General features: G+C 36.8%; 2 protein-coding genes across 5 annotated transcripts in view; both read right to left on the bottom strand.

The window, feature by feature from the left end:
* LOC138704857 (alkaline phosphatase-like) overlaps positions 1-23,504 on the bottom strand; it is a 670,581-nt gene that overhangs the window by 276,349 nt on the left and 370,728 nt on the right. The gene's annotated exons all lie outside the window — the stretch shown is intronic.
* Positions 961-10,504, bottom strand: LOC138704855 (uncharacterized). Its single transcript, XM_069833184.1, has 3 exons — positions 10,349-10,504; positions 4,836-5,528; positions 961-1,955 (listed from the first exon to the last, which is right to left on the bottom strand). Exons 1-3 carry the CDS (start codon positions 10,361-10,363, stop codon positions 1,635-1,637), a joined length of 1,029 nt encoding a protein of 342 aa, XP_069689285.1. The 5' UTR covers positions 10,364-10,504; the 3' UTR covers positions 961-1,634.

The raw sequence follows: 23,504 nt of genomic DNA on the forward strand, positions 1-23,504 counted from the left end.
CTTAACACTGCCATCTTCTTTAGCCCACAAATAGTACAAGTGTTCTTCAAATCCGCAAAATTCAAGGCATATTTACAAGCACAACACTCCAAATAACAAATGACAAGTGGCAAACGATAAACAATCTCCTAACAACGCAGTATTGCGATGACGAACAAAAACACTACGAACATGTGCATCAATCTAATATATTAGCAATGTTGCTCTTCTATATTGATATGAATTGCGGATAATATAGCAGGAGAACATGAGTCACACTATGTGTTAGAAATTAATTAACAATAGTAGATACTAGAATGAGTAAAATCAGAGTGAATAAAATATTAATTTGTAAATGTCAGAGGAATACTGTATAAATATTGCAAATATCATCTAGAGTTCTAGACAGAATGAACGAGGTAAGGATTCTAAACGTAATGCAAGACTAATCATTCAATGAAGAAGATTATACGTTTGTTGCTGATGCAATATACGAAACTAGATGTAAGCAGCCGAAATCATATTAGTAAAGACTACACTGGAGTATCAATAAACTAAAAGTTAAATTAAGATATTTATTTTATTACTCATCCTACTGAAGATATTTACTTTAAATTGTGAAGAATCAGAGAAAAAAATGGCTAGACTACACAAAAATGATATCATTCAATATCTGAGACACAATATTAATTATAAATGTAACAGAAAGAAATATCAAAGATGCCAGAGGAACACGTAACTGGAACTACATGATCTGTCCAGTGCTTAAAACCAGCAAAATAATTTTCCTCTAGTGACATCAAGATCTGTAAAGTTTATTATAATTGCCATTTTCACTAATAAGTTATTTAGAGAATAGAGATGTGATTATCTCATGAAATAACCTGTCATTTTTATTGTAGAAAATGAGGCTTTGATATTAGAGATTAAATATAAATGAAAAAAGGATTAGGGGAAAACGCGGACATAGAAACACTCATACAATTTTATGAATACATTTATTGCCACCGTTTTCTTGCAAAAATATGTACATATATAAAAAACACAATACAAAAATATATAAAATACGTAACCCAAGCAATTGAGCAGTGAACGTGTTCAATAAGTTACAATTACATGGAATCAAACAATAACAAGTACGTATAGAAGCAGTTTTTCTTCTGTCCATACTTGTTTACCCTGTAAATCGAAGTTGTACGAAGTCTCTTTATATAATACGAGGATTTCTTGTTTTCTGACAACGCAACTGTCGCCTTGTTGATAGTAAAGAATATAGGATTGTCTCTACGAGCTGCGCCATCAAGAAGTATCAGTAGCCATAATGACTAAAATGGCACTACGTTAGAATTACGTGGAATGCTTTCGATTTAATCTTACTTATCTGAAATTAATCAATTAAACAAGCCTCGGTGTTATATTGCATTCCAGCATACGAACAGTTTTCGTTTCCTGCATGAGGCTTGTTCAACTGGCACACATCCTGATTTCACGCTGATTGATGTCGAATGAGAATCAATAAATATTGACATCGCAATGCGATGACAGTGATTCTAATAAGTTATTTCAAGCTGCTGTCTCGTATGTATGAATGATGGTGTGTGACATATCTAATGAGCATCGACAGCAGTTGATAGATGGAGACAGATTTCTGTCGCTTAGTAAGGTCCGCCTCCGCCGCTAGGGGGACCATAGCTGCTAGACACGCCGGAACCACCGCCGCTGCCGCCACCAATGCCGCTACCACCGCCATGTCCGCCGCCGATTCCGCCTCCGATGCCATGTCCACCGCCAACTCCTCCGCCAATTCCACCTCCGATTCCGCCTCCAACTCCTCCACCAACTCCACCGCCAATTCCACCTCCAATTCCATCGCCAATTCCACCGCCAATACCGCCAATTCCACCGCCAATTCCACCACCGACTCCTCCGCCAACTCCTCCACCAACGCCACCGCCGATGGCTCCACCAGAAGTAACCTGGAGGGTGAAGAATGTTTGTTAATGATAACTACAGAAGCTGAAGCCACGTATGAACGTTATAGTGCATCTTAACGCAATAAATGATTACAGTCTCTTTCTCTGTTCTCTAGATCGTCGCGTTCCTGTTAAACGTCAATTTTATTAATGTGATTGGACAGTCTCATTTAAAACTGGTTTCTTTATATTTTAAGTTAGCGCTTAATAGTCCGTGAGACTAACTTGTTTGTCCAGTAAGGATTTGAAATTTGAAGTTTATTACGTAACAATGCAATCTAAAAGCAGTAGGCAATTTGGCCAAATTATATTTTTAATTCACTTATTGTTCTGCCATTATTATTTTTTTTTACAGAATATCCTAGTTTCATGTTTGGAATTTTGAATACACATTTCGATATAAGAAAAAATATGTATTTGTATTTGACATTCCATTTATTTATGAAACAACACGTATTTAATACAATTTTGTAGGGTCATTTAAGAAAAATTAACTACCTATAAGAATTCGAACTTCTTCGTTCCTAAATTAATGTGTATACTTCCAAGTAACACAATTTTGCACGTTTATTTTTCATGACCATAATTGAAAAACGCTCAAATCTATATGATTGATTTTTTAAAATGAAGATTTTGTGCTAATGTTTCGAAAATAAGCAGTTACAGAAAATTCTATTGTATTTTATATGACATTAATTTGCCTTTTGTTACAGTGATGCGATTATCATAACTTTAGGACATTATTTTTTTAATTGTGAAGTAAAATATTGTAAAAATAATTCAATTTAATTAAAGAGTCCATAATGAAATATTTGATAACATAATGGTGTTTATAATTGCAGTTTAATAAAAGATGAACTATTTCGTTAATGTTCACATGAACATTAGTTAGGTTTGTATTTTGGAAAATTTGAGATTATTGCAGAAGAGTTTTTATATTTGGATGTTCAGTTTTACTTTAGTGTAAAATTTTCAGTAATTTATTTGGTTTTCTAGACTGAGCCGTGAATACAATTTTTCGATCAGTTTTTATTCTTTCTCATGTAATCAAATAATTAAATTGTAGATCCAGCAGAAGTTGCGATTTTTCATGTGGTATTTTCATTAGGAAAATATAACAAAGAAATAAAATTATAGCCAAAATAAACGTAGGCTAAGAGTAGGCCTACATTGAAATACGTAAACCTGAAAATTATGATAATTCAGTATACAAAATAAATATGTTGTCAAATATCAGCAAACTATTAAAATGTAAAGTTGAAGAAAGGGGAAAATAATAAAAACTAAAAAGATATCTTGTAATGCTACTAGCACTAGGTGAGATTTTTGCAATAAAATCTTCGTAATTTTTTTCAACATATTATTCAATCTTCGATTTCAGCTTTACGAAATACGGGAATGATTCTCTCTAGCAGTTCTATTTATCCTTTCCCGGAAGAACCATCTCCATGTTAAAGTGAATGAAGAGGGGAACGTGACGATGGTATTTTAACAGTTCACTTTTATTATGTCCATAAAGCATAAAGACAAAGCCCTACTTCGGAGTTTATTGTCTTACTCCGATAAAGAATGCTAAACTTCTCAGGGCATATAAAATATATTACCACTTTGTCTAACGTCAGTGATTCGTCCATTACAGTATGGTGGTTTTATTTTACAAGTCTTCCTGCCTCTTCATGAGTGTATGTGAGATGTGCACGATTTCAATCACGCGTGAGTTTATGACAACTGTTTATAATGTGCGAAACATAATCACGACTTGCATTAGCAATAAGCACTAATTGTAGACAAATTAAGGATGGAGAATCTATTAAAGCAATAGTTTTTTCAGTCAGGCTTATTAATGTTTAAACTTCCTTAGCATTTATGTCTTAGTTCATTGATTGCTTGACAATGACGTACCCATTGCAGCAGTATGCAGTTGCTTTGAAATAGAACATTGGTAATACCTGAAAAATACAAATGAGATTTCTAACGAAGCTGTACTTTTATATGAAATTATACTATCTTTGAAATGACACACATTAAGAAAATCATGAAACATATTTTGTGGAGAGTAAAGCTCAAATATTTTTAGTACTTTACGATAACTGTCGAGAAGTATTAGAGTATGAATTAATCTCCAGAGACAAAGTGACTTTAACTGTATCTTTCAGTTCACTGATTTTGCTATAAGACCATCTTTTGAAAAGCCAATATGTGAATAGAGCGAAATTGATAAGTCTTGAAACACTTGGGTGAAAATCATTAATTAGGAATGATTTTCAAATTATACATAATGTAGATTAAATAATGAAATGACGAATAGAAAGTAAGTGGTATATTTGTCGATTGTGGTATATTTGAGAAATATAATTTTTTAATAGGACAATTATGTTAGATATGAGATGTGGATTTTAATGTTTCAATATTTATGAATTAAAGAAGATTAACATGTTAAATTTAGATGCAGACAGAATTTTTCATCTCTCAAAGTTTCCAGAATGACATCGGCGTCCACTTAGATTCCTGGTATTTCCCGGGAGTGGAAAGTGATAGGAACGTGAAGTCAATATTACCTCTTTCTAGTGTAGAGGTCAATAAAATAGTTTTTCACTCACTTCAAATGCAGTATTTTCAAAATACGCGTTTTACTTAAAGATAATGGAACGAAACTATGGATAATTTGAAAAGATATATTTTCTTTTCTTCTGTTCCAAACTCTGAGCCTGCCGAATGCAAAGCGAACGTGCTATTGCGTAGTCAACCCAAAATAGATCTATTAAGCAAATTACTGTAACTCCTAGGATATTGAATTGTACTTTTTGCTGAGGCAGCAAATAGAGATTTAATCAATTTTAACTTTGAGGCAAGTAGAGATGGTTTCGAAGCTCGACTACTGACCTGCTTCTGAGTCTTGTACTTGATGAAGTAGACTTCGGGTTTGGAAGGCTGGGTAGGTGCGGGTTGCTGGATGTTGAGGGCTTCGGCATCGTCGGGCTTCTTGACCAACACGTAGATGAGAGTCTTCTGCTCGTCCTGGCCTGGGAGTTGGATGTTGGCGGCCGTGGGAGTGGGTGGAGTGGGCGTTTTGATGAACACGATCTTATAGTGTTTCTGGGGAGCACGGAATTGAGGCAAGGGTCGGCTAACGTGCTCTTCGGGCTCTGGTGGGGGTACGTGGACGTAGATGTGTTTCTGGATTAGGGCTTGGCCGCCAAAACCACCTCCAGCGCCACCGCCGAATCCACCACCTGCGCCGCCTCCAAATCCACCACCTGAACCGCCTCCAAATCCACCGCCTGAGCCGCCACCGAAACCGCCTCCAGAACCGCCTCCGAATCCGCCGCCGCCGAAACCGCCTCCAGAACTACCTCCGAATCCACCGCTAAATCCACCTCCGCTCACGCCACCGCCGAATGAGTGTCCGCCTCCGAAACTTCCGCCACCGCCTCCTCCGATGAAGCCTCCACCTCCACCGCCACCGCCACTGCCGATGAAGCCGCCTCCAGGGGTTCCATAGGTGTTGGATGGTGGGCTGTACGAGTACCCGGCTTCAGGGCGGGCCTGCACGAGCACCCCGATAGAGGCGACGAGCTGCAAGGCAACACATTGTTGAAGTCGGGAGCGTCGAACTTGACGTGCTCCAGAAACCATTACACTGTGCATCTTAGCATTTTATATTCACAATAGTGAAAATAGGCTGCTGTAAATTCTTGGGAATAGTACGGGTTTCCGATCTTGATATAGGGTTAAAGGGCTTTGAGTTTCGTGTTTATCAGGTACTCGTCTGGGGATGGGAAGTGCCTATTTCAGAGCTGAGGCACGGTGGTCCATCTATCAGCATCGTATTCACGAATGAAACCTAAATCACCTATCTGACTGGAATATTCATCGCATGTGTAGAACGTACAATGGGTCATTGTGAGTCTGAGCGAATGGATGCATCCTGAACTCGGCCCTCGAAAAGACAGCCAGCCGTTACTGTTTTTGTACTTGTTTATTTAACGACGCTGTATAAACTACTAGGCTATTTAGCGCCGATGGAATTGGTGATAGCGAGATGGTATTTGGCGAGATGAGCAGAGGATTAGCCATAGATTACCTGGCATTCGCCTTACGGTTGCAGAAAACCTCGGAAAATCAGCCCAAGTGGGAATCGAACCCACGTCCAAGTGCAACTGCGGATCAGTAGGCAAACGCGCTACAGCCTGCGCTATGCCGGTGGCTTACAAACAATCTCTAAAGGTCTTGAAGTACTTGGGCCTACTAATCGGGCCATTATGCGCCCCGTTCGTAATAATTCTAAGATTTGTTCTATAGAATTTCGTGAACCTGAAAGTATACTGTAGCTTCCTTGCACAGAATAACGGTTGTTACATTAACCCTCAACTGGTATTGCTTTTTAAATGTACGTAAGAATATCTAGCCATATGGGTCTATATTGACCCATAGATACCAGTTGAGGGTTAAGATAAATGAAACCTCGACTTGCACTGCGTGCCGTAAGACAGCTTTCAGTCACAGTTTTCATTATTTCTAAGCTTCTTTGAAGACACCACAAGGGAACACGTTTACAACTAACAAATATTCTCGTCCTAGGTGGGATTCGAACTCACGTAGCATTTTTGTTAATCTTACGAGTTGTGCATACAGAAGTCTAATTACGAATTAGTGTAGTATCATTGTGACGCTTATACATTATTATCTTTTCTTTAACAATTGAAGTGTTTAAGTAAATTCAGAGTTTACTAAGTCTTTAATTATATATAAGTTCTCCCTTTCAGTTGGAGAGCTGAGACTAACACATTAATCAACATTGTCAGTACTGAACTCGACATTTTTCAATTCGATTCCGTGATATGTACGAACGCCGACGTTATAAAGACAAAGCCCGAGGGATTTTTAAATGATCGGAAAAATAACCAGTATTGACCTTGATTTAACTCGCGGAGAAAGTTGTTAGAGGGAGCAGTGAAGCCTCACAGTTCTGGGAACCTTGCTGACCTCAGTTGGGTGGTGATAGATGGAGTGAAATGAGGTGACCCTGGTAGAAATTGAAACTGAAATTTCTCTAACTTCACGAACATGGAAAGTAACCATTTAAATCCTCGTCGAGTTCTGTAGTTATTTTTAGTTAATATTATACCGATTTCATTAGTATTTCAACAAATAATTTTGTCGGTATGTGTAACTTTCGTCACGAGACGTCTGACTTTCAATGTCGACCACCTGACAACTAAGCCATGGGCTGTTCTTATCTTACTACGCATTCGTTTTTAATTATTTTACCTCGTATTAGAACCTTTCTTTATTGAATAATAGACAACGACTTTACATGTTCATACAATAGGGGCCACATTTACGAAGTTTCTTCCTAAACTCTATCGCCTGTGGCCGAAATTGGACTCGCGATACTTGGAACCAGAGGCAAATACAGTTAACCAATAGACCACACAGAACATAGTAGTACTGTGTAGTTCTGATGTGGAATTTTAGGGAACCATTCTAAGTTATTTTTCCTCACATTTTGTATTAAAATACATCTGGGTTTCATCTTATTATATTTTTTAACGTTTCAGATAATAATATACGCATAAGATAATCATTAGAGAGGGCGTAATTATCTTAAATATTGCTTTCATTTACCTTTGAAATGGAAACTGATTTAATTTTTTTTGCGATTATTTAACGATGCTGTATCAACTATTAGGTTATTTAGCGTCAATGGATTTGATGATAGCTGGATGGTACAGTTTTTTATTATAGGCCTATTTCCGCCTCTTTGCAACATCACAGTTTGCTGTGAAAGAGAAGAGAGAGCAGAAGTTTGCAATGCTTTTTAATGCTCTGATGCCTACGTCCAAGCCACTTGAAATTTTCGGATCACTCACAGGCAGAGATATTATAAAAGAACTGTATTTGGCGAGATGAGGCCGAGGATTCGTCAGCGATTACGTGACTTTCGCCTTACAGTTGGGGAAAACCTCGAAAATAAAGCCAACCAGATAACTAGCCCAAGCGCCAATTGATCCGTCCTACGCTCAAGCGCAGCTCCGGATCAACAGACAAACGACTACCGCCTGAGCTACGCCGGGGCTTAATTTCATTTGATTTAGACAAATCTTTCAATAAAATTACTATCATCACATAGACATGAGATTCCATGAATTTTTATGCGATTTATTCACGTTATAAACAATAAACATATACAACGGATGTCTGTTTTTTTGAGAATATTCCTTATTATAACACCTTCCTTGACGTTCTCGGTGATTTAGTGATTATCGTGTCTGCCACTATATGGGCCGTTCAGAGCAAAAGTGGTGTAAGTCAAAATTGGATAATGAGATTTAAAGTAAAAATTCTGTAAAATACAGTGCAAAGTAGCAATTAAAATGGCCTTCCTGCTATTCACTGACTACTAATAGTTTAAATAAATTGAATATTATTAATTGCTATTTTGCGCTGTATTTTACAGAATGTTTACTTTAACCCTCATTACTCATTTTTGACTTACACCACTCTTGCTCTGAACGGCTCATATATACACCCGAGGATAATGAAAATGCTTATTATCACTTCTTTCGGAAAGGAGGTAAACTGGAGAACCCGAATCATAGGTGTAGGACGGGTGAAAGAATGCTGTCCCCGAATGATCAGACTCTTGGCAAAATTTACCTGCTGTTTCTCGCCAACATCAAAATTAAAATTCTGGCGTTAGCAGAATTAGCACATATACCTGGTTTGAGTCTGGTGAGATATCTCACCCTCCACAAATAATTCGTCCATCCAGTATTTCCTTTATCTTAAGTGACTCAGTTGGTAAAGCAACCACTACGAAATCAGGGATTTCAAGCAGGACCCAGGGGAGGGATTTTCTTCTGCTGTATAACATCGAGAGTCTGGGTTATGTCCTATATGCTGAACTTTTTTTTTTTTACTGTTCAGTCTGTTTATGAACGATAAGTATTATTATTAGTCTGCAAGATTTCGAAGTCGTTTATAACAAAATATTTCGGTCGGAGTTATATATTATAATGGAGTTTAGTTTTTAATAATTATTATATGAAAATGTTAGTTTTCATGCAGCTAGTACCAGAGCTGATTGTTTTATTCCTAATGGCCCTAAATATGGTCACTTGAATTTTCTTAAACCCCGCTAGGTTGGCACTGTGAAAAATTGCATTTCTAAGAAGACGAATTCATTACGTCCGATGATAGCTGATAGAAGAAATTGTCTAGCGGAAGTAAATTTTGAAGTAGGCAAGAAGTAAGTGACCAGTAAATTTCGCTAGGAACCCTGTCATCCCGGGACAATTCTTTTACAAATCGTGAATATACGACACTGGCTCAGCAACTTTACTTACCTCTCGAAGTAAAACTATACTTAGAACCCCTATTTCTCTTAGAAATTCGTCATCTGCAGGAATTGAACCCGACAATCCCGAATCAATTGGCAAGTAATAAAAATCTTACAAAGTTGAAATTTCACTAAATGGTACTTGTTCTTGAGTAAGAATTCTAATATTTATAAACTAAATTTATATACAAAATCCATCAGCAGATTAGTATTTATTTACCCAGTTCCGCAGACTTAGAAATTGAGCAATGAATAAAATTCACTATTAAATTTATCTCGAGTTTAGGTCTAAACAAAAGCAATTTTTGAATATAAACAAGCAAATATTCTGTTTTGAGTATTAATTTTACAGATTTTAGTATAGACCTATTTGACACATGACTTAAAATTAATGGACTAGAATGCAATACTTATATTTCATGCAGCTTCTGCCAGTTATTTTTAAGGGACGCTCTTGTTATGGGGCTTGAAATTTACATCTCGCAACATCTTACTAAGAAAGAACGACTTCTTTTTCTGTAATTAGAGGTGCACTTATTCATATTTTCTCAGATTGTAACTCTTTCTAAATTAGAAAAAGTGAAGAATATAAAAATTTCTAGCAGAATTAACTTATTCAAATCACAATATTTTTGGAATATAAGCTAAATCAAACTATCTCTTTTCTCACTCCGATCTTTGCTGTACCCTGAAAGGGACTGTAATAATTTTGAGGGGAGTGGCACACTTTCCCTTAATGCTCACTTATTTTCGAAAATTGTAAAATGATACTCAGAAATATTTTCGTTCGTAATTTCTGAAACTGAAAAATTCTCCCGCTAGTGAGTTATTTCCAACAGGAGTAAAGAACATTAAAATATCTAGAAAGACTATGCGCAAGATCTTTGTGAAGGATTACGATTTTAATTTGTGTGAGCTCCTAGCCAAATGGCCACTTATCTCAATCCGGTCTTCTGCATATACCCAAACGGCCTTGCAGAATTTTGAAGGGGAAAGACTTTACCACAAGTGACCGTTGTGATAAGTGGTACAGTTGAAGCACACGCAAACTTACCACGAGAACTTTCATCGTTGTGTGTAAGTGGCTGCAGCAGGCGCTCCTGCGAAGTCTTCTCTGAGAAGAAAGTGGAGATGAACTGATGGTGTCCGTAACAATGATGTCGGCTTATAAACCCTGTGGGAGAGGAGGAAGGTCGCGACTCTTTCCCCCCTCTCCAACCCCCACGGATGCTGACCGCCGCGCATTATCCATTCATTACCTTTCCAAGAGCGGCAGGCGGGCAGCGGGGGGCGGGCGATGGTGGCCTCTCAACCCGACGATGACGGGTAAAAGTTGTCGCAGGTGAATCTTCTGGGAGCCGTATTGTAAGCGGGACTCCCGGCTTCGAGAAAGGGAGCTCGCAGTGCTTATGTCAGCGGCAGCGCACCCATTGTGAAATTGGTTTACAGGAAAGACACACGTATTGATTCTGATGCGGAGCCAGGCAATCCCTTGAACAAGAAATGCTACGTTATTCACACGTATTACGATGCTTCTCTTCAGCAAGGAGATTACTATATAATACAGCGACTGTTTTTTACTTCAGTGAATATTAATTATGTCAAGTAATTTATCTATAAATATGGCTGTAGTTAAATAAATGTACAACAAAATCATATGGACAGCTAATGCAATAGGCTATTATTATATGAGCCGTTAAGAGCAGAAGTGGTGTAAGTAAAGAATGGGTAATGAGGGTTAAAGTAAACATTCTGTAAAATACAGCGCAAAGTAGCAATTAATATTCAATTTATTTAAACTATTAGTAGTCAGTGGATAGCACGAAGGACATATTAATTGCTACTTTGCGCTGTATTTTACAGAACCTTTACTTTAAACCTCATTACCCAATTTTGACTAACACCACTTCTGCTCTGAACAGCTCATATATAAAAGCAGAAATACTATACCTATCGCTGCATGAGAACAAACTGACCAGGAAACGAGCGAAGCAGTCCATAAATAATTGAATATTTTAATCTTTAGAATTACAGAATGAATTTGTATGACCATGTCCACAGGATAGTTTATTGCAATTACTCACTAAGGAGTCTAAGATTCTTAACTATGTTCTGGAATTATCATTTGTGACCGTAATAAATTTTAGGACAAGTTAAATAAATTATGTTGAACGATGTACAGAAGAATTTTGAAAAGCATGGCTGAGAGACAAACGTAGAGTTTCAAAAAGTAATGGTAATTTTAATACTCAGCTAAATTTGTAGAAACTGAACAAAAAAGCAGAGCTAAGAGAAATCTGAGTTTGCTTGGGTAAAGTTTTGCTTTCCGTAGCTAAGTTTACTCCCAGATCAACTGCATAATTTTAGTTGAATGCTAGATTTGCAGAACAAAACGACAGCTCTATAGCATGCGCAAAGAAGGGACAAAGAAAAACTTCGAGATGTTATGAACGAAAATTTTTTAACTGAAAAAGAAAAGAAAATTCTAAGTATCTAAAGAATGATCATGCTCGTAAGATTTAAGATTCATCAAATATTCTATACTAGAAACCGATCATTAGGTTTGAACGCAGAAGATAATGAAGATTATATTTATGCTAATGAGCTTTTAAGCGTAGTCCTTTGGCGATGATTACCATATGTTGGTGTTGGTATTTATGATTCAAACTTTGAGAACTAGCAGTTTTGTCATTATTGTCCCTAGTTTCACAAGTAGAGCACTTTTGGGTTCAAAATTTCATAAATTTGACGGACACGTGTTCCAAATTAGTGGGAAGGTACCCCTCGATATGCGGTGTTGATAATTTTCTAACCATGAGAACCGACTTTCTGTTATGGTGAAAAGACTGGTCAGTTACTCTTGTTGTGTCTTCAGGTCAACAGAGTGTCGTCTGTGTCGATGATTCTACTCCCTTTCAGTCGTATCGAGAATTGGATCCCAATTTTGCGGTAAGTACCTGACAGGTTATGTTGAAGTTGGTTAAAATAGCAAGCATGGCTCGAACAGTTTCTAGACTCATTCTGGATTTTTGAGATGTCCACATTATGTTCGTTACGTTACTTCCAGAATGACGCAGATACACAGTTCAATATACTACTACAGTTATACACAGATAGTTATTTTCTTAGAGAAAATTTGAAAATTTCGCCCCATTTTGAGCAGAGAGCGACATTTTCTTTATTCCACACTTATATTTTCTTTGAAGTCATATATTTCTTCAAGCAGTAAATTTCAACATAGAAAAAATTATCTTCATTCAGGTCAAGTCCATCTACATTTGAAGAAAAATAATAGACTCTCTCTTCAAATGAGTCTGTTTCCAGAGGAGATCTTAGCAATATACATTCAATAGATATCTTGTGAATGAATAAAACAATAACTGAGACATTTAATAGCATTTTATTAAAATTCATAAGAAACATTGAGAATTCTGGTGTGGAATAAGAACCACTTCTTCTAAAGATGTCAAAAGTTTCTTAATAAATTGATGATGGAATAATGTTCTGTTCTTTCCATGAGTTAAGTTTTTATATTAAACTTGATAACACTGTAGAAGACTCGACTACAGTTTCGTCGTCACCTTTATTTTTATTATGACATCATGAAAAAGCGGTAAAGTTTCATTATCAAAATTCATCCATAGCAATACACAAGAATAATAATAAATTATGGTTTATTTAACGACGCTCGCAACTGCAGAGATTATATCTGTCGCCAGTGTGCCGGAATTTTGTCCCGCACTTAAATGCCATCGACCTGGGCCGGGATCGAACCCGCTACCTCGAGCATAGAAGGCAAGCGCTATACCAAATACGTTACCGAGGCCCACAATACGCAAGAACCATTAGGCCTAAATCATATTAATAGTTGGCACCGAAAATCTGGGGATTACTGGGTACAAATTATTAAATCCGGGAACGAATTTTGTCCGGGGACAAAAAGCAAAATTCGGAGACTGTCCCCGGGATATGGGTAATCTTAGGTTTACCCCATACAGTTTTAAACAGAACACATCTCGTCGTTCTCCAAAAGGGCCTTACTCTCGGCTCCTGACGAAGACTATGGTTTGCTTCAATGATTCAAGACAATACCCAGGCACCTCTCACCAATAACCCTACTTGTCTTCTCAGGTATAGTTAGAAACTCGACATTTTCTCAGCTAATTTAAACATCTCTCACCTGCTAGTCTCCTTAGAAAAACTCGATTTACCCTAGTCCTTGCCTAGACTCCCATGTCACCCCTTCTGCGGTCGGTCATTGCAAATTAGATTTCGTGTGAAGGTCGATGTAGCTCCTCCGCCTCTTTTGTTCGGCCATCGCGAATAATAAAGGTGCCGTCTGACAGTCAATAACAGGAGCGCCGCACTTTTGTGGTCGGCCATCGCAAGTAATTAAAATTATTATACTACGTCTGAAGGTCCATAGCACAAGTTAGCCCCATTTCGCGATCGGTCATCGTTAAACTATGGATTCCGACTTAGGCTCTGTAGTAGAAGGCTCCTGTACCCGTCATCCGATCTTCATTACCTTGAACCCTCAAAGGAAATTTTCTAGGTTTTATTATACTTCCACTCCGACACTCCGTTTCCTCCACCGCGTGAACCAGTGGCTAATGATATTGTATCAATAAACCATCGTTAAACCAATAGGACTTCATTAAATTTCCTAAAAAGCAAACCGTACTTTCATTTCGACACTCCGTTTCCTCTACCGCGTGAAACAGTAGTTAATGATATTGTACCAATAAACCATCGTTAAACCAATAGGACTTCATTAAATTTCCTAAAAAGCAAACCGTACTTTCATTCCGACACTCCGTTTCCTCCACCGCGTGAACCAGTGGCTAATGATATTGTATCAATAAACCATCGTTAAACCAATAGGACTTCATTAAATTTCCTAAAAAGCAAACCGTACTTTCATTTCGACACTCCGTTTCCTCTACCGCGTGAAACAGTAGTTAATGATATTGTACCAATAAACCATCGTTAAACCAATAGGACTTCATTAAATTTCCTAAAAAGCAAACCGTACTTTCATTCCGACACTCCGTTTCCTCTACCGCGTGAAACAGTAGTTAATGATATTGTACCAATAAACCATCGTTAAACCAATAGGACTTCATTAAATTTCCTAAAAAGCAAACCGTACTTTCATTCCGACACTCCGTTTCTTCTACCGCGTGAAACAGTGGTTAATTATATTGTACCAATAAACCATCGTTAAACCAATAGGACTTCATTAAATTTCCTAAAAAGCAAACCGTACTTTCATTCCGACACTCCGTTTCCTCTACCGTGTGAACCAGTGGTTAATGATATTGTACCAATAAACCATCGTTAAACCAAAAGGGCTACATTAAATTTCCTAAAAAGCAAACCGTACCTTCACTCCGACACTCCGTTTCCTCTACCGCGTGAACCAGTGGTTAATGATATTGTATCAATAAACCATCGTTAAACCAATAGGACTCCATTAAATTTCCTAAAAAGCAAACCGTACTTTCATTCCGACACTCCGTTTCCTCTACCGCGTGAACCAGTGGTTAATTATATTGTATCAATAAATCATTGTTAAACTAAAAGGACTTCATTAAATTTCCTAAAAAGCAAACCGTACTTTCATTCCGACACTCCGTTTCCTCTACCGCGTGAACCAGCGGTCAATTATATTGTATCAATAAACCATCGTTAAACTAATAGGACTTCATTAAATTTCCTAAAAAGCAAACCGTACTTTTATTCCGACACTCCGTTTCCTCTACCGAGTGAACCAGTGTTGATGATATTGTATCAACAAACCATTGTTAAACCAATACGACTACATTAAATTTCATAAACAGCAAACCATAGTATTCTCGTCTGTGATCAGTAAAATTTTCCCTTACCACCTCAACCAATCCAGATGGACTCACGGCAGAGTCACGACATCACAAATCCTCCGCAGGTTTGGTCTCAGATTAGTGTCGTACTGTGGATCGCACTGTGAGTACATTTCTTTGGCTCAAAGGTAAAATGTGCTGTCATTTATGTAGTTTGTCAGGAGCGAGCATCTAAAGTTTGTATAAAATCAGTGAAATCATGTTTCATAAAAATAAGTTAGAGAGAAAAATAATAGAAATATGCATGTCATCTTTTGCCACAATAGAGATACCAACAGGATATACTCGTACAACATGTCGCAAAAGTTTACTTTCGTAAAAAAATTGACATATCACCTTGGAACTACAGAATTGCTGTTCATCGAATGTATTAATGGTACAGATGTTGAGAGCAAGCTGATCTCCATTCAAAGAGATCATAGTGTCTTACGATATGAGGTTGGGAAGTGTCTTTTACAAAATCGAGGAAAAGTTTGAAAAACGAGCACAGCGAGTGTTCCAATTTCCGACATTTTGTAATAGACTTCACAAACGTGTATTGTACAATATTTTTCGCTGAAAATTTAGAGCAATATTATTCCAAAGCCTTCGCAAAACTGAACTTTAATGGTAACTAAGTAACAATAAGTGCACTGTAATGGGTCTGTTTCAGTATAGATTTATGTTATGAAGAATGGTTTCCCTAGCAACAAGTTTCTGTGTTGGAATTCTAACTTTCAAACTTCTAAATACAACAAAAAACACGATAGTACAACAATGTATATTATCACACTGTTAAAATTTGGTGCAATTAAGCAATGTGTTTGATCTGTCACCACGGAAGGCGGTTTCTCCTATTCTGATGTAAAGAATTACAACGTATACCGATATTTTATTTACCTGTCACTGCATCTATCTACATATCTCAACCTAAGCTGTCGATACAGTACTAATATCATTATGATAGAGTAGTATAATGTAATCTGATACACAACATATGCGGCTAGCGCGTCTGGCCGCGAAACCAGGTGGCCCGGGTTCGATTCTCGGTCCGGGCAAGTTACCTGGTTGAGGCTTTTTCCGAGATTTTCCCTCAACTCATTTCACCGGCATTATCACCTTCATCTCATTCAGACGCTAAATAACCTAAGCTCTTGATAAAGCGTCGTAAAATAACCTACTAAAAAATACACAACATATCGAGGATTGCCATACCATCAGCGTTATTAATTTAATCTAATTTTATATAAGACCATTCAGACGGGATAGATTCTTCCAGCATTGTGGCAGTAGGCTACATTTGAGGGTCTACACCTAAAATAATACAGATAATCTCATTGATGACGAATATGTGGTCAAGGGTCCATTCGCACCACAGATAGTGACACATATATATATATAGCCATAAGAATGTCTTAATCATTGATTCACTGGTCAACAAAATTAAACATATTTTTTATTAAAAGATAACGAATGGACGAATCTTATAGCATTTTTCGTGCTGATTTCAGATCTGTTTTCAAAATTTTTCTATCACCCAGGGCTGTTTAGTAATTATATCAGATGTACTTCAGACTTTTCTAGTATTGATACCTTGTAACATTTTACCTAAAATCATATTTATTTACCAAAAATGTTTGTGAAATAGATTTTAGGCTATACTTCGCTTGAGAAACATCTCTTTTGAGTGTCCAGCAGTAGTCTGACAGAATATTTGGACTCAATTTTTCCTGGTAGCGCCTTTCAATTGAAGAAAAATTCTGATGAAAGCGCTCCACATGTGCGTCGCTCACTACCGGAAGGTTTTGAGGAAAGAAAAAATAGATGAGGATCCAAGAAGTTATTTTGAGAGTTACATGACTCCTCATCACGTTATAGTTATGAATCAACTCGCTAACAAGTTCTCTGTAATCTTCTGCTCTGTGGTTCCTAGAAAGTAACAGTATGTTGAAAGATCTTTAGGTTCCCGGCATATCATTGGAACTGGAAAAACATATGACGGGATCCTTTTAGCCAACAGTTAGGCTAATAGAACTACATGGAGCACAACAGATTTCATGGGCCCAGTTCCTGTCCTCATCTGTTTTGCAATCAAAAGAACGCTCGTAAGTTCTTTTAACTAATGTAGTAAAATTCACATGTGTGCTTTCAAAGTTAATTATCCACAAACGTAACAAAAATTGTTTGTGTTTTACACAGTATTTCGAGAATGTTTCACTTCATAAGATACTTTTACCACACTTAAAATTAGGACAAATAAAACATGGGTTATGAAGCTTGTTTCACGATTGTAAGTTCCAACTCAACTGAGAATTAATACTAACTCTCGCAGTCTTATGAAGAATAAAATTCATTTTTTATGAATTCTGACTTAACAGTTCACAGACAACAGTGTTCTAAAGTTATAGGTGAATTGTCAAAGCAGTAAAATGAAATATTTGAAATATTTTCTTTTCATTAGCATGGGTAAGGACTGTATATAGCAATAAAAATAAATCATTTTTTTCTAAAATTACAAAAAAAATGGTGAGTGGTAGAAAAAGTCTGACTTAATTTTTGGAATCAGCAGATGACATTACATAAAAAACAGCAGAAATTGTACATTTAACAAAATCATTGTTGACCAGTGTTATGCTGCTGCAGATAATTTTATTTACAATCTCTTAAATGACAAAGCCCATTCAGTTTAGGTAAGTGAGAATAAAGGTAATGGAGCAATCGTGGCTTGATACTGCTGGAGGAAATCGAACTATTCCCACAGGGGCTTTGTCTACGACAAATCTTGCAAGATCTCTCGAGGTCTGAACTCAGGCCATTTCGCCATGTATTATAAGCGTGTAAAGATGGAATAATACATGATATCATGCAATCGAGTTATGAACCTCATAGCAGTTACGTAGAGGACCTCATTAAGAAAGAAACATCACGTGGGATTATGAATAGGCCTAAGTGAACAATGCTTAGGAACATGTGAGTATGTGATCGTGATCAGATTATATAGCAGAGATGAAATAGCCTCGATAAAGACACTATCCGTTGTAAATGACAGTTTCAAGAAAAATTATAAGAAGGGAAGATACTACAAATATCTTGGAGTATATACGTAACAGCACTAACGTACGGAAATAAGTGAAAACATAAATTCAGTAACTTCTTCAGACTATCTGAGTGTTTAAATGTATAGGCTAATGTGGAAAAATATAGAAGTCAAGATAACAAATATAAAAAATAATTGTCCAACCAATAGTAACGTGTGAAGGTGAATGTGGAGCCAAACACCATAAATTCATAGGTCTACAATGAATGAAATGAATAGAAATGAAAATAGACCTACTGTGGAAAATATTATTGAAAAAATTAGAATCAACAGAGCAATGAATAAAAATACTTAAGAAATGTATGTGTAATTTATTGAATCACAAAATGCATAAAAATTCGTAGAAAAGATTGGAATAATCATGTATGAAGAGGAGGTGTGAAGCGATTCGTCAAGCTAGCATGTACGGCGAACTGCTTACAAGAAGACTGATGTGCAAGGAAAATTTTCCAATGTTGGAAAACAGAAGGACTCTGTCTCGTTCAAGAACCGAAAATAGGTGAAGAAAAGACTAGTTTATTAGTTCAATAATAATAATAATAATAATAATAATAATAATAATAATAATAATAATAATAATAATAATAATAGTAATAATAGTAATAATAATAATAATAATAATAATAATATGACTATAATAGCGATGAAGAGCCGAATGCTAGAACATTAGCTTTCCACTCTAGTAACCCAGGTTCGAATTCCGGCAGATCAAAGTGGATTTGTAATTGAGAGAGAGAGAGACTGTGTTTTGTGGGAGATTTCCACGGAGTACTCCTGTTTTCCCCACCGAAATTTCATATTATTCCATTACTCATCGTCATACGGGATTATATGAAGGGTTCAGAGCCATAGTGGGCCAAGAGCCATTTATTAAAAACGGAGAAAGCAAGGGTTAAAGTTAAGTGAATACCATAGTTTAATGAAGATTGACATATCATTTAGTTCGAATGTGTATACTTTGTATTACTTGCTATATGTTTCTATTGAATTATGGTAATAACTTAATTTTAACCCTTGTTTTCTACGGTTTTAGTAAATGGCGCTTGGCCCACTATGGTTCTGAACCCTTCATATTTAGATTGCCTCTCATGATACGAGGGCAACGCTATGGCGGCAGAGATCTGCAGTACGGTGCGTTGCTGCTGGAGAGAGAAGCTTGGGTGAATGGCGCAAAGTATCCGTCATTGGATAAAACTGTCAATTTTAATTGGTTTATTTTACAACAATTTATCAACTGCGACAGTTATCTAGGGTCTGAGTGAAATGAAGGTGATAATGCCAGCTAAATGCATCCAGGGTCCAGCGCTGAAAGTTACTCTTAATGGGTTGAGGCAAAATCCCGGAAAAACCTCAACCAGGTAACTTGTCCTAACTAGGATTTGAACTCAGGCCCGCACGTTTAACGGTCAGACATGCTAACCATTACTCCACAGCAATGAACTTGGATGAAACGAGTGATGGAAAGAATAGACGGAAAATCGTAATTTTTATTGAGCAAAAGTGTCTAAAAATCAATTATCGGGAGTTGCTGTACCCTTTGTGAGGCACGTGTTCCTATTCAGATTACAATTTTGTAGGAGTAAGCCTATAATACGTCACAATATAGAACTTTCGTAAACAGAGGATGTATAATGTTGTTAGCCTAATTCCTCGACTTCTTCATTATATATAAATATATTTATATACAGAATGTTAAAAAAGTATCCAATATTTTAGGAGGTGATAGTATGCATCAAAACCTGAAAAAATGTATAATAAACATGGGTTCTACAACACATACTTTCTGAGATCTGAACACTTGTTCATAGGAGGTGCTCAATGTAACGTCCATTTATGGCAATGCACTTTTCTGCCCTATAATACGGCAGTCCATCAGATAATCATACCGTAGTTGACACCCCTGGCATAGAATACTGTTATGTCGCAAGGAATACTGAAAACAAAAGTTTGGTTGCGAATATGAGGAGGGTTCAGCAGAGATGGTGTTATGAATGTTCGTAATCAGCATGTGTAGGCTGATGAAAATTCTCATGCACTTGAAGAAACAAGGCATCAGCACCGATTCTCAATCAACGTATGGGCAGGCGTTCTTGGTGATAGATTAAGGGCCATACGTGCTACCACAGAGATTAACTGGGCTCGTTATCAGATTTTCTAATTAATATATTATCTACCTTGCTGGAGTATGTGCCATTTGAGCAAAGATTACAGATATGGTTTATGCATGATGGCACACCAGCACATTTTTTCCGATGCTGACATTTCAGGATCGCTGGATTGATTGGGGAGGCCCCACAACTTGACCTGCTCGTTCCTCAAATCTAAATCCCCTAGACTTTTGGTTATCAAGAACAACCAGATCAATTTCAAAGAGTGCGTGATTCCTTACGTCGAAGGACAGAGGAATGCATTGCCATGAATGGATGTCACACTGAACACCTTCCTATGAACAAGTGTTGAGGTCTCAGAAAGTATGTGTTGTAGGACCCATGTTTATTAGACAATTTTTTCTTGTTTTGATGCATACTAGCACCTCCTAAAATATTGGATAACTTTTTTCTTCACACACTCATATATATATATATATATATATATATATATATATATATATATATGAAGAGAGAGGTGAAAAGAGCGGAAGACTAGAGAATCTTAGGATTTTCATTTAAAACCTTCCCTGTGTAAATAACTATTTATTTAAATTCAAATTAATTTTGAAAAAAATCACGTCAATTTAGATATTGAGGGGTAAGTTTAAAACCAGTGTCAATTGCATTTTAGGTTTCACCGCATCCCCCACCCTCACCTCCTTTGAAATTTCAAATGACACTCCTATATTTTGACATTTAAATTTGAAAGATTATTCAATTGTTTATGTACGGTACATCTTATTCATTTGTCTCGCATATTCTGTTTTTTTTTATCGTCGCTTAGCAACTTGAAATGTGTTGTTGTCAGTTCGTAGTAGGATGAAAACAGTTTATTTTGGCCAATTTCCTAAATTTCATTATTGAATTTACTGATTAAGCATTCAAAATATGCTGCATTGTTAGCTAGACAGTAATACAGCCTATTTCGAAACTCTTCTAATAGCTTCATAGCATTTCCATAGTATAAAAACCATACATGAATAGCGTAAATTATCCAAACATCTGCTTTTTTCATCCTCTATCTTCTTATACATTTGTAAAGAATAACTTTATAATACACAACTACAACATTTCTTAATATTAGTTTGTGTTACTACGTGAAATCACCTGTAATCAACAATAGTCTTCGTAATTTCATTCTCTTCAGATCTAATCAACAATAACAGTTGTGAAACAAATGACAGTGTGAAACCTAAAATGCAATTAACACTGGTTTTTTGTTTAAATTAAATCTAAATAAATAGAGTAGGAAGTTTTGAAATGAAAGTCGTGTGTGTCTGTCTGTGTCTGTGTATATGTGTGTTTTTTTTTTTATTGACTGAAGTTGTGGTCGATTTTTCTCGAGTATTCCAAGAAGCGGTCCTCAACCTTGTATGTATACAGAATGAATCTTAAGTAATGTCATTAATTTCAGGGGGTTATTCTTTGAGATATTTCAAACAAAAAGGTTTAATACAGCTTTGCTCGCGTTTACTTCCGTTTGAGATCAAAATTGTTTAATGTGAAATATTTGAAGAGTCCACTGCAAGAATGATGGATGTCACTTTCTTGTCGAAAAAGAAGCAAGTCTGTCAATGTATAGCTTAAGACATATAGAATGTACATAGAGAGTTATATGGCATTAACACTGATAGTCATTGTCCATTAATGATCGGAAAATCTCAGTCAAATAATTTCAAGGGAAAAATTGTTCCGGGGCTGGGTATTGATCCCGGGACCTCTGGTTGAACGTACCCGGCCCCGGAACAATTTTTCCCTTGAAATTATTCAAATCTGCTTTACAGGGAGCTTCACCTGAAAGACTAGATTTACATAATATATACGTTACTGTGTACGTTAACAGAAAACCACAATTCCAAGTCACACAGAGATTGTGTGCACTCGTTGTGGGTCTCTGGCGTTTCGTCAGCCCACGCGAGTTGTGTGGATATAAAGGGAAAAGTTGAGACGGTGTCGGGTGGAGTTGCCGGGTAGCTCAGTGATAGAGCACTGGTACGTTCAACCAGAGGTCCCGGGATCGATACCCAGCCCCGGAACAATTTTTCCCTTGAAATTATTCAAATCTGCTTTACAGGGAGCTTCACCTGAAAGACTAGATTTGCATAATATATAGCCTACGTCACTGTGTACGTTAACAGAAAACCACAATTCCAAGTCACACAGAGATTGTGTGCACTCGTTGTGGGTCTCTGGCGTTTCGTCAGCCCACGCGAGTTGTGTGGATATAAAGGGAAAAGTTGAGACGGTGTCGGGTGGAGTTGCCGGGTAGCTCAGTGATAGAGCACTGGTACGTGGTCCCGGGATCGATACCCAGCCCCGGAACAATTTTTCCCTTGAAATTATTCAAATCTGCTTTACAGGGAGCTTCACCTGAAAGACTAGATTTGCAATCTCAGTTAAGCTCTGAGCGCTAAGCATTTCAAACTTTCAATTGCTTCTCCTGCAAAATGTATTCCAAATGACATCCATCATTCTTACAGTGGACTCTTCATTTGATAGCGTGGTTTGTGAAAACCATTGATTTGATTCCAATATGCTCAGTCAGTATAAGAGCGCAATGTATAGTGATAATAAATTATTGAAATTATTTTAATTTTGTTCTTCGTGTAGAAATTTGATCCGAACAACTTACCTCGCAATAAGATAAAAATAGATTTGCAAGATAAAAATAGCAAGAAATACCGCATCCAACAAAACTTCTTAAGAACTATATTAATGTACCGTTCATATTTAGTGTATTATATGGCACATTTGTTTTCTATCCATACAAACACTTTAAAGTTCCAATTTCATATTGATATTGATCGAGAAGGATAAAAAGATTTTTTTGTCTCTAAAATTTGTGATTTGGCGATTAAGATGTTTCAACAAACAGCCATCGATTACCTTAAATCTACAACATAGACCTTCCAAGCTAGACTTGTCCTCCAAAAGAAGTCATAGAAAGATGTCCCACAAGATATCCAGGCCTTGTTCCATTAGACATTAGTGACACAATGTGAGCGCCGTGAGTCTTAAATAAAGGATTTGTTGGACCTTCTTCAAGAAGAATTGAGAGAAAGAATTTCAAGAACTAACTATTCTGAACTTACTGAATTAACT

Source organism: Periplaneta americana, chromosome 8 (genome assembly GCF_040183065.1).
Source record: "Periplaneta americana isolate PAMFEO1 chromosome 8, P.americana_PAMFEO1_priV1, whole genome shotgun sequence".
Classification (NCBI taxonomy): Eukaryota; Metazoa; Arthropoda; class Insecta; order Blattodea; family Blattidae; genus Periplaneta; species Periplaneta americana.

Bases quoted from the DNA above. Each gene is read 5' to 3' on its own strand.
- LOC138704855 (XM_069833184.1), bottom strand. The intron at 1,956-4,835 runs GTCAGTAGTCGA...TTCACCCTCCAG, and splicing joins AGTACAAGACTCAGAAGCAG to GTTACTTCTGGTGGAGCCAT.